We start from the raw sequence: 12,992 nt of genomic DNA on the forward strand, positions 1-12,992 counted from the left end.
TTACAAGCCAGGGAGAATAGAGTCCTACTGCAGAGCCATCTAAAAATTCCTGATTTAAAAACTGCTTTTGTTATTAGACCATACCAAACACCAACACCGAAAGAGTCTGTTTTAGATTGTTCCCTAATATAGTATGTAACAAAACTGAAACCAGTTGGTAGAACATAAATGAACTTAAATGATAGCAGGAATGTGAGACCCAATACCTGTGTTTGACCAGGAAGCTGTTCTCTCTTCGAACATCTAAGATATGCTTTGGGGCATCCTGGGTTTTCAACACCCAAGCCATGTCACCGTGTCCAACAATAATGGAAAAAGTAAAAAAGCATTGCCAAACATTAATAAAACCTCTCCAACAACTAGTCTCTCTAGCTGACAGATTTTGGAGAGAACTTACCATACCTGAATTCTTATAGTTGCTCAAGCCAGACACTCTCTGAAGAGGGTCACAATGGCTGTGGTGCCCACAGTAGAAAGACATAAGAAGGTCACACATCACTGGGTGGCTGTGGCGTATGCCTTTAATCCCAGCCCTTGGGAGGCAGAGCCGGGCAGATCTCTGTGAGTTCAAGGCCAGCCTGGTCTACAGAGCGAGATCCAGGACAGGCACCAAAAACTACACAGAGAAACTGTGTCTCAAAAAACCAAAAAAAAAAAAAAAGAAGAAGGTCACAAGTCATGGAGAAATCAGCCCAGAACTTAGAGTGTTAACAAGCCATGTACTGACACAAAGAGGGATGCCATTTACCGTGCAAATACCAGCTGAATGGGCTTTAAAACCTCCTAACCACTCCCTCAACCCTCCCTGATTTACTTTTCTCTGTCAACACAACACATTACCACCAATCTATTGGCATAAAGACATCCTATTATTATTAAGTTAAAAGTTCAAACATGGCATAGCTGTGCTCTCCGGTCTGGGTCTCACTAAAACGGAATCAAGAATATTAGCTAGGGAAATGTTCTTAATGCAGCTCAGAGTCCAAGCTTTGCTCAAGTTGTTGCTACAACTCAGTTCCTTATCCTGGTTATTCTTAGCTCCTAGCTACAACTCTCCCACACAGGCAATTCAGAACATGGCGTTGTCCATCTTCCAGAGCAGTAGGAGATGCCTCTAAATCTGGGGGTGCATCTCAGTGGTGCCTTTTTGTTTTGTTTTGTTTGTTTGTTTGTTTTGCCTATTTGCACAAGGCCCTGAGTTCAATACCCAGTACATTCAAAAGAGTTGGGGGCAAGGGAAGGAAGGAGGAAGGGAAGTGAGAGAAAAAATACATTTCAGAAGACTTCTCTCCTTTTGAAGGCTACCTAGTTAGGTTAGACCCACAGGGAAAAGGAAAATAATTCACTCAAAGCCATCTGATTAGGTACTTTAATTATGTCAGCAGTATCTCTTTTATTTTATGGCATATAATAATCATGGGCTCCATTCCACCAGATATTTGGGAATTCTTAAAGTTCTATTAGTCCACACGAGCCTATCAGCCACTGCTGCCACCAGACAGATACCCTTATGACTTTATTTTTGAACGTGGTGACCTAACAGTTGTGACGCACTGATGTAGCAAATCCTGACTGGACAGTTGGACATTAGAAGCAGATGGACAGACAGCACACGTAGAACCTTTCCAGCCAACACACTGCACACAGCTCACCGAAGTGTTATCTCTGGCAGCATCTATCTCACTGAGGGGACTTAAATCAAAACCAAGATTTATCGCAGTGCCACCCAGCTTTAGGACTAGGGAATAGAAGACACTTTTGTAGCATTAACATACAGTCTCCCCTTACAGCTTCCCAGTCTGCTGCTTTGATCAGCCCATTCATCTTTGGTCTCAATGACTATCAGAGGGTCATTCCTCATACTGAACCCAAATCTGTCAGCAGGTTGCTTCTTCATAGTAATTCTCATCTATCTTTGAGAACCTTAAAAACTAAAATAAAATAAAAACACCTAATTCTGCCTTTACCAGGCAAGGCGGAATACTAGGCTCTGGTGACCTATGATATCCCTGTGGAAGAGGCTACTGTTAATCTTTAGGACATGACTGATGGACCACTAAAGAAGGTCCTTGCTATTTCAGAAGCTAAGGATCCTGTCAGTGTGTTTTATGTATGCATTTTGAGTATGTGTGTTAACACAGTTTTTTTTTTTTTCACAAATAAACTATCGGTGGTGTTTTTCCTTTGGATCTGATCATGCATCACTTATCTTGTTTACAGAGTGAACGAGAAACCATCACTTTCTTCGCACAAGAGGACAGTACTTTCCCTGCACAGACTGGCCCCAAAGCCTTCAAAATTCCCTATTCCATCAGACAGAGGATCTGTGCTACATTTGATACCCCCAATGCCAAAGGCAAGGACTGGCAGATGTTAGCACAGAAAAACAGCATCAATAGGTAATTGGGGGCAACTTTTGAAAATGTTTTTGACGTAGCAAACCCTGAAAAATAAAGTGAGCTGGGGCAACCATGTGGGATGGGTATCTCGGTGGATTTCTCTAGCCCATGTTTGTATGGAGCCCAGCTATGGTATCAATGTTCTGTCTACTGCCATCTCACTCTGCCTCAGGGCACGTTACCAAAAAGCCCTATGTTGGTTCTGGCCCTGTGTCCAGGTTTGCTGTTGGGGTGATTCAAACAGAAGCCTAGACTGCGTCCTCCTGAGGAATGATTAGAACATGGCTTACAATGGTACCTAAACACAGGGCAACAAATATCTTGCGTGTCCCCTCCCCATCAGAATTGGAGGCACTACTTAGCCCATAATGGGGAAACACTCGGTCTGAAAAAAAAAAAAATGGGTGTCTGAATACAATTTAGAGGGCATTTCAGGACAAGTTTTAGATCTCCCACTAAGTGGACAGAAAGTTATCTCCACACCACCACCCGAACAGCCGTGCTGCAGAAAGTGACAGTGTTCATTACCTCACGGGTTAGTAGCTGTCCTGCCCTAGAGCCGACAAGAACAGAGAAATCCCTAATAAGCTCCATTACCTCAGAGGAGCAGAGGCATTGGTGGCTGAGCTTCCCAGAGCAACCCCCGCGGGTGGTAGAAGGCAGGATGTGCTGGGTTTGGAATGACTCCTGGGGATAAGGCCTTGGCAAATCAAAATTCTCCTCTCCATAACCCCCTGCACACCCCCAAAATAAGCTGGTAAGAGTGAGTTCCACCAGAGTCGTTTTTATTTTCCTTGCCTTCGCTACTACTGCTTTGTTTTGCTTTTCAGAAAAAAAAAAAAAAGCCTTATTTTCTTTCTGCTTGCTTGCTCTTCCTTCTCACTTTTTCTCCTTATTTTCACAGACACCATGCCTGACTCTTTTTTAATCTGAAAGGGAGGGCATGTGTCTGCCAAGAAAAGATGGAATACTGCTTGCTCCCTGACTCAGAATGGATCCAGCATCCACAAATGAAGGATCCAACCAGAAATCAGGAGGAGGCACTGTTCCCAGAGAAAAATGAATTTACAGAGAATAGGCAGGCCCCCAAAGAATAGATACCTTTTTGAAAAGGCAAAGGCTTATACTGAAAAGGGAAACATGAAAAAATATGAATATGCAGGAAAAACAATAACTTAGAGAGGTTTCAAACTTAGCAAGTTTGAAAGAGGAGAGATTTCTTGGTTGTGATTCATGAACACAACTGTGTCGAGGTCATTTCTTATCAACATGGACACAGAAGGAAAAGTGGACCCAGAAAATGAATTTTGTTGAAGGATGCGGGGCGGGGGATAAAGAGGGGAGGAGAGGAACTGAGATGGGAGGGGAAGGGGAAGCAAGGGAAGGAGAGAGAAGAGAGAGGAGGGGAGGGAAGGGGGGATGAGGGAAGAAGAGAGAAGAGAGGGGAGGGGAGGGGGGAGGGGAGGGGAGAGGAGGAGAGGGGAGGGGAAGAGAGGAGAGGGGGGAGGAGAGGGGAGGATAGGGGAGGGGAGAGGGGAGGGGAGGGGAGGGGAGGGGAGGAGGGGAGGGGAGGGGAGGGGAGGGGAGGAGGGGAGGGGAGGGGAGGGGAGGGGAGGGGAGGGGAAAGAGAGGATGCTTGCACAGCAGGGACTCAAGCTTGCCCAGCCGCCCTGGTGCTGCAGCCCACTTCAGCCTATGTAAACATGTTACTTCCTTCCTCAAGTCTTTCTTTCTGGTCACAGACCGTCTAGAATAAACAGTATATTAAGCCTCTATTCTAATTATGAAAGGTACGATTTTTAACTTACCATTTAGCAATCAGACACTTTTCTTGCCTCACAGTCCCCATTCCCTGCTCTGCACATCTACTGATTTTCAGAGTGAGCATGTGGGTGCTCCAGCTCCGTTCTGTTTGACTTTCCATTTACAGTAGACAGAAGACCTAGAGTATATGGCTCCAAAGTCATGCATTTCTGGCCTCAAACTGTAGGGAAATTGCAAATCAAGCCGGGACTACATTTAGCATCTCTTATGCTCAGACGCTAATGAACATCAATTGTCCAAGCTGGAGCTAGCTGCCTTTTTAGTGTCTAGGGTCATGAGACTGTTGACTTGCTTATTTTCCCTTAATACCTCATCTCCAGGACAGCCTAAACTCCCTTGACATAAGTAATACAAATACTTATTTTGTGGAAATTTTCCAACATAGTGCCCAGAACGCTTTCAACAAATGTTAGCTGTTCACCTTGACATTGCCACGATGAATACCAAATTAGAGTAGCATGGATGTGTATAATCTACTTCGCTCTTGAAATCTTACACAGACAACATATTCAGGTCAGCAGCAGCATTTTCTACCTTCCTCTTTGTTCTCCAGCTTTTGATCTTAAAAAGCCTAGCTGTGAAATGAATGATTTCAACTAGGGTCACCAGGTGGGGACTAGTTAGGCCCTGTAGGATCTGTTGATGACAACTCAATAACTGCTCAACTTTCCGTCTCTGCGACATGAAAATAAAACGCCCACCCAGCGTAGGCCTGACTATTCTAGTGGAGTGTGGTTATAAAAGCAGGCAGTGCCCTACATTTCCCCCCAGTCTGCCGATCCCAGAGCCCTGACTTAACAGAAGTCCGTCCTCACTGAATAAAGCTTCCTTAGGACTTTGTTGCTCTTACTAAGACATTACCAGGAACTGAGGATTCTCCTTCAGCTCTACTTCTAGCCTCTTTCAAGGTGGAGGATGCTGCTATGTCCAGGGCTGACCTGGGTGTTGAGTATCTGAGAAGCAGAATAAGAGGAGTGCTTACAGCCACCTGGCATCGATCTGTTTTAGAGGCTCAGCTCAGTTTCTCTTTGCAGACATGCCCAAGTTCCTTTTATATTTTCACGTAGAGTACTATATTAGTTACTATTATATTGCTCTATAAAGAGATACCATGGCCAAGGCAACTTTCAAAAGAAAAGTATTTAATTGACGATTGACTATAGTTTCAGGGGGATAGTCCATGATCATTGTGGCATGGAGCATGGCCGCAGGTAGGCAAGCATGGTGCTGGAGCAGGAGCTAAGAACTCACATCCGATCTAGAAGTTGTAGACAGAGAGAAAAAACTAGGCCACCCCTAGTGACACCACTCCTCCAACAGTGCCACACCCACCCCAACAAGGCCATGCTTCCTAACCCTTCTCAAACAGTTCCATGAAGTGGGGACCCGGCATTCAAACATGTGAGCCTACTGAGGCCATTCTCAGTGAGACCACCCCAAGTACATCTTTCATGCAAAGAAGTAGATCATCTTTCGTGTAAAGAAGCACGTATGACAGAGGTGAAATGAAACCCACCTCCATTTTCCTATTGTGGAATACCAGATTACTGATTTAACTCTCTCATGATGAGGAATAACAGTATAAAATTTATAAATCTGAAACACAGAAAAATGTACCATTGTCAATAGGCAGGTAGCACTGGGTAAGAGCACTATTTCAGAGGCTTAGAATCCCATCAGTCCCAGAGTCAAGACAGAAAGATGAGCACAGAGGGGCGATTCAGCTTTCTCCTCAGAGAATCCACTCACTTTGATCACATGATTGTAGTGAGAATTCTGATCGGTCTTAAGAATAAAAACCTAGAATTCATGCTACACATGATAAACTTTTACCTGACTTTCCCCTTCCTTACACTTTCCCAAAGCACTGAGCAGGTATCGATAACAGCCATCAAATCCCAAAGAAAGGATTTCCAAGAGAATGGAGGAAAATATTTGTTCTACTTTTTCTGTCAGTCCTAAAGATATTCTTTAATCCTCTTTGGCAAATGTAAATGTCAGTGTTGCTGATGAGGTTTTGTCTTTTTCACATACACACACACACACACACACACACACACATACACACACACACACCCCTACTTAGATCTGAATAGGCGGTAGGAAAGACAAGGAATAAATTAAGACTCAGCCCTTGGTGAGGCTGTGAGACAGCCTTTGTGTGGTTGTCTGGCCACAGGGTATCTGGGTCGTACAACTAGCCTGCTATGTGGATCACATTGGAAATGCTGCAGAGCCCAATGAAGAATGCCATAGATGACAGCTGTAGTTGTGGGTGCTGGGAACAGGGCTGACTCTTCCTCAGCACCCATACTACATGTACAAGGTTACGTGTTTAGCCTGTAATTTCAGCTGTAGTAACTATCTGTTGCTCTGGCCACATGTGATTAGTGGGAGGTGGTGGAGAACATCGCTGAGGACTGATTAAATAACTGCTCCTGGGACTGGAGAGATAGCTTAGTGATTAAGAGCATTGGCTATTCTTACAGAGGACCTGGGTTCAGTTTCCACCACTGACACAGTGGCTCACAACTGGCTGTAATGCCTTTCCTAAGAGATCCAATGCCCTCCTTCATGAGCACCAGGCAGGCACATCCACAGATACATATACAGGAAAATACCCATGCACATAAAAGTAAATAAATATTTTAAAAATACCTGCCTCAGACAGCAGTATTCCACCACATCTAAACTGACACATTACTTTGCATTTTTATGATACTTATTTCTAAATTACCCTTAAACATGTATAGATAAGGCTGTCAGGTTGGAAGAAATTCACTAAGTAACCCCTGTATAAATGATATGAATTCTTCCACAGGACACTATCTTGACCCTGACATTCTGCCTCCTCGGCAGTAGAACTGACACAAACAAGGATCAAGGGATTTTTGAAAGTGAATCTTAGCAAAAACAAACAAACAAACAAAAAAAAACCAAAAAAAAAAAACGAATCAAGCCACAAAACGAAGTTGTCTTTTCCTGTATGCCTTCGTATGTGAAGCTTGTGACTAGATGTTACAAAGTCTATAAGGCCTTATGATTTCCCCATTTGAGAAACTCTTGTGAGACCAAAGCTTTACTGTGTTGCTATGGCAACAGATGCATGTGCTATGGCTGGATGAATAGAGGGGAAACAGCCAAAGTAGAAGAAAATTACATCTTATTAACTGTCTTTCCCAAGGCCTTCCCTAATAGTAGACTTCTCTGAAAATTTGGCAGCAACGCCAGAGAAACGTATTTCTTGTTAGTCATCTAGTTCAAACAGATCAAATGTGTCTCAGGTGTGGGGTTCATGGGTGATGCTGTAAAAGTTGAGGACTAATGAAAGTCCTCCAGCCTTGTGGCTGATAAATGGCACGGTGACATCTTGTTTTCGTACCTTCCCATCTTTCAGCAGGACCTTTAATGAGAAGCAGAGTCTTCTCACATTGAGGTCGTATCTTTTCATTCCCTCTGTCCACCCTCTTAATTGGAAGCATCAGAGCAAGGAAATGGCCAGAGGGTGGAGGGAGAGGACCCAGGGAGTCACAAGGCAACCTACTCATGTGGGCAGAAGCACTGAGGAGAATTCTCAAGGGGAGCAAAGTTCCAGAGCAGGCCTTGGAGGTGAATGAGGGAGAGAAAGGGAGATACGCAAAGATGAGTCAGAATGCACACGAAACAGCAGCCTCCCTCTCATTCCTGCTGGGAAATTTACTGTGATCCCAGCAGACAGAGCTTTCCTGTTTCTGCAGGCTAGAAGCCAGAAAGCACATCCTTACCTTTTAAGGCTGCCATTTCCAAATAAAAAAATAAAAAACCTTCATGACATCTAGGAGAATTAATGCACAGGGCAATAGCGTTATGTAGGTCCCTGGAGGTGAAATACAATGAAGTTTAAATCAGATTTTCTGGTTCTAGCCCAGTAGACTTACTCAGGGTCTGAAATCTGAAAAAAGCCCATGAGGCTAGAGGGGCCTAACACAGCAGAGTGGTGGGCGTTTGGGCTTCATTCTGCTGAAGTCAACGACTCATGAAACTGCCTGCTGATATGAAGCAGAAAAGAGGCAGCCCTGGGACAGGTTTAGCCATGAACAAGCTGTGTACGGATTGTAAGTGGCAGGTGTCCATCCTGAAGGCAATATGGAAAAGAAGCTTTTTATGTTCCTGTGACCCCACTGTCAGTGCCAAGGGGTGATGAGAAGAGAAGGTGCCAGCTTTGGGTTTTTGTTTGTTTGTTTGTTTTGGTTTTGGATTTATTCCTCCCTCAGGCACTGGTAAGTACATGCTGATCTTTAACGAAATCAGCTTCTCCCTTTAAACATGGTCCTTTTCTGAAAAGATGGACATAGCAGAGTCTCTCAGACAGCCTGAATGATGGCCTTTCACAAGCACCATTGAAAACAGTCCTGAAAATGCTAACAATGTCCATATTTCTGGAGATGATGTCTTTATGATATGAGAAAGTGAAATCATAGTGATTTCACCTTATTTATCAAAGTGCCCCTGAGAGCATGCTTCCTTTAGTGATATGTGAGGCCTTGTTGAAGCTCATACCAAGGAGTTTGCAAAGTGAGAGGTTTAAGTATTTTACCCTTCCCTCACTGGGGAGCAGATGCACTGCATACTTTTCTCTTGGAGTAAACCGGAGTCATACTTTGCCCCCAGGGTTCTCAAAAATGTCTCCAGGTGATTAAAGGAGAAAATTGACTTGAATTGGAATCCCCCAATCCCACCCCATCCCCACCCCCACATCCGGATATATACAAGTTCAGAACAAAGTCCAGATTTCAAATTTGGTGGTCTTTGTCATTGTTTCATTTCCAAAAGCCAGAAATCCTCATGTGTATCCCGGGAGGGATAAAACTGGAGCTTTGAAAACAGACGGTAGCTAGCTGTGTTCTCACTTGGCAGCTCACAGAGACTTCTAGGCCCAGGGGCTTCCATACGTTATCGGAAGAGTGAAGGTCCCTTCTGGCTTCCTTTCCAGGAGCAGATGACAGAACAGACAGAAAAGGGCTCTGGGAAGGGCTGGGGTGTTCAAACTAGCATGGTGGATGTGAGCGTGGCTTCGGCTGTCCCCATCCTTCCGTTCTGCGTTCTCTGGCCATCTCCTTGTCTTGAAGCCGTAGGGTTCTTACAGGGATTGTTTCCTGCTCACTCAGCAGTGGTAGTAGATGAGACCCTCACTTGCTTTCCCTTGACTGTGGATTTGCTGTCTGTTGAGTTCCCAGCTAGCTTGAAGTTTGGAGATGGAGGCTTGATGAGGAGAGCAAATGGTTATGATGTAGCCAATTACTGTTATTCAGTACAAATGGCTTTTCTCTTCTATTTGCATTTAAAGAACTGAGTGGAGGGTTGCTTTGGGTCACATAAGAGGCTTTCATTAAATGAGACAATTAAGATGATAGCAGAGATACTAATATTGTTTCATTAGGACTGTGTTTCAATTCCCTACTCCATACTGTACAGTAGGATTATGCACTATTCTGGAAACAATATTTTCTAATTTATTATAGACAGCTCAACTTTTTACTTTTTTTAACTGATAAACCCTTTAGAAAGAAGATATTCCTAAAAAAAAAAAAATAAGCTTTTTAATGACAAAGAAAGGTTGATTTAGATATACATTTTTTTTGAATGTAAACAAACTTGCTGCCTTTGGGATTGCAGATGCAATTGGCTGATAGCGTTGGGTAGAAGCCCAAATCCTTAATGAAATTATGGCCTGTACCTAGTAGAAGAGTCTCCAGAGCTGAGGATATTTGGCTGCAGCTCAAATGTGGACCCCCCCCCCCCCCCCCCCCCCCCCCCCGCTGTATGTTAAAATAAAAGTCATTGGCACATTTATCATAAGAATAGCTGACACCTTTTGAGGGAGGGGGTATATTGGCCCTCTGTAGCCCAGCTCTAAACTAGTGAAAGGAAAGCTTTGTTGTCTGCGGGTTAGGGAAAAAAAAAAAAGAGTTCCAGGAAGTACAGTGTGCCCTTGGTAGCTCTTTAGTACATTCCCTAAGGGCTAAGATGGCCTCAGATACCAGCCTTCTCTTCCTCCTGGGCTGTGCATATCTTAGCTTTGGATGGCTAATAGAGAATGTGTACAAAGGTAATCGGTTCCCTAAGACACTTGCATTTCAATACTGTGGGGGATTGCTCAAGAAAACCTGCCCGCTTTCACTGCCCTGTCTCTAGTCTGGTTCTCTTCTGTAGATTTAACTGTTTCACTAATTATGATGGCGCTAAGTGGTGGAATTTTATCATAGCCTCTCAAACCCTTCTCTGCCCTCAACTTACAGACCTCAGATAAAAAAAGAAGTCTCAATAACTATTCTGAAAATCTTGGAACCTAATCTAAGCTCCATTCTCCATCTAACACAGAAGTTTAAAGGTCTATTTTGAAAATTGAGGGTTACATCTTTAAATATGTATTAGTTAGGGTTCGCTAGAGTCACAGAACTTATGGAATAGATCTCTCTCTCATATATATATATATATATATATATGTATATATTATATAATTATATATATAATTATATTAATATATAATATATATAGGATTTATCATATATGGGAATTTATTGGAATGACTTAGAGACTGCAGTCCAACAATGGCTAGTTGTGAATGGAAGTCCAAAAACCTAGTCCCACAAGGCTGGGCGTCCATGCTGGTCTTCTGTATCCTGAAGAAGTAGGCTCCAATGCCAGTGAAGGAATGGATGTGCTGACAAGGTGAGGGCAAGCAGGTGAAGAACGAGCACACTCCCTCCTTCTTCCCTTGTCCTTATCTAGGCTTCCAGCAGGAGGTGTGGCCCAGATTAAAGGTGTGCCTTCCGGCCTCAAGACTGGGATCACAGGTGTGCTCTCCATTTCTGGATTGTAGTTCATTCCAGACATAGTCAAGTTAACAACCAAGAATAGCCATCACATATGGCTTTATCAGTTGGCCCATGCCTAACATGTGATACTGGTAAGGGTAACCCTGCCCTGACTTCTACAGAAAGCCCCAGATTATAAGTATAGCCAGGTCATGGGGAAGTCTAAAAGATGAAATTAATCACAGAAGAGAAACCAAAAGGAACTGGGTTGTATAGAAAACTGAAATGCTCAACAAAACATAATTAAATTGAAATTAATAAACCATCACTACCTCATGAGCTTACATAGATAAATGTGATTCATCACCCTAGTGTGACCCTTACTTTCCAGTATCCTACAGTTTGTCTTTACTTATTCAGTGACCATCCCAAAGAGGAACAAGCCATTTGAGTCTGGAACTCTGGGAAAATGATTTGACCTAAAACCTAAAAGATTCTCAAGTCAACCTCAACATTCAGGTGTTAGTCCCTCTGTCTGTGTGGTCGATGACATCTGCATGGTAGATGCCAAATTATCATGAGGTACCACCCAAAATAATCTTAGTTATCTAAATTACTTCAGTTGGTGAGAATTTGAAAAAAAGCTACAACACAAGGTTCTGTGAAGTTTAGTACATAGATTAGCAACCTGCAGTCTCTATAATGAGCATAACAAAAGCCCACCTCTCTAAATTTTTCTATAGAGAAAGAAAATATATTGTTTTTTTTTCAGCTGTACTTCTGAATATTGAGAATTTTTAGTTTGGGGTAATATTTAGGCTTATTCATTTCAGCTAGAGAATGGGACAGAATGAGGGAGGGAGGGAGGGAGGGAGAGAGAGAGAGACAGACAGACAGACAGACAGACAGACAGACAGACATGGAGGAGGAACCATTGTCTGACTTTGGAAACTGCTTAAATTTAACATGAATTCCATTTTTTTTTTTTTTTTTTGGTTTTTTGAGACAGGGCTTCCCTATGTAGCTTTGAGCCTTTTCTGGAACTCACTTGGTAGCCTAGGCTGGCCTCAAACTCACAGAGATTCCCCTGGCTCTGCCTCCTGAGTGCTGGGATTAAAAGCGTGCGCTGCCACCACCGCCTGGCCTGAATTCCATTTTTTACTAGTAATGTTTCGCTAAATGTGTTTTTACCACCTGGTATCCAAATGCATCAGAGTTACTGTAAAGAAGAATGGGACTGATATATTAGGTTCTGAATAATTTCAAAACTGTGGTATGGAGAGAGCCAGTTGTATATATGGCTTACCACTTAAAAAAAATCACATTGCAAATGCATATATGCACCCCATAAAATGACACCACTGTCTTTTAGGAACACCCTGCTGGAATAAGAGTTTAGTTTAGTTTTTTTTTTTTACAGGTTTTTTTTTTTCTACTTATTGACAGGTAAACACATTCCTGTTAATGGCAAGGCAGATCATATGGTTAAGACTGGTATGATCCTATATCTACTAAAATAATCAGAAACTTGGAATTTATATGTTATACTGAATGTGTTTGTATAAATTCAAAGAAGGAGTCTCAAAGTTACTTCAGGAAGCACATGTCACTCGCTACAGTATGTTCAGAGATCTGTGTCAATTGAGAGTTTCATTTTTGCCTCCTTTAGGCATTCAGTTTCTTTAGCCCTGGATGTCTACTCTATAGACCAGAACATTAACAGGGCTTCCCAGGATTCATTGTCTAGTCTGCTTGATTTTCCTGAGCTGTGTGTTCAGAATTCCTGCCCACTGTGGGCTCCTTGATATATTTAAAACTGATTGGGATCAAGATTTGCCACCTAGAAACTATTATTTCACTATTTAGTTATTATAGCTTTTCTCTTGTAGTGCCAAAAATCCCTAAACATGTAAAAAAAATAAATGTCTTAAGAGTTCTGCAGTCAGATGGGTCTCAGCAACCTTGTTCATCT

At 42.8% G+C, this 12,992-nt stretch overlaps 1 protein-coding gene across 9 annotated transcripts in view; it reads left to right on the forward strand.

Annotated features, from left to right (window-relative positions):
• Unc5d (unc-5 netrin receptor D) overlaps window positions 1-12,992 on the forward strand; it is a 557,233-nt gene that overhangs the window by 535,209 nt on the left and 9,032 nt on the right. For all 9 annotated transcript variants that reach the window (XM_006994386.3, XM_042262551.2, XM_015987869.3 and 6 more), the window contains one exon: window positions 2,221-2,399. In XM_006994386.3, coding sequence (XP_006994448.1) covers window positions 2,221-2,399 — 179 coding nt within the window. The remainder of the gene's footprint in view (window positions 1-2,220; window positions 2,400-12,992) is intronic.

The sequence above is a fragment of the Peromyscus maniculatus genome, chromosome 17 (genome assembly GCF_049852395.1).
Source record: "Peromyscus maniculatus bairdii isolate BWxNUB_F1_BW_parent chromosome 17, HU_Pman_BW_mat_3.1, whole genome shotgun sequence".
Classification (NCBI taxonomy): domain Eukaryota; kingdom Metazoa; phylum Chordata; class Mammalia; order Rodentia; family Cricetidae; genus Peromyscus; species Peromyscus maniculatus.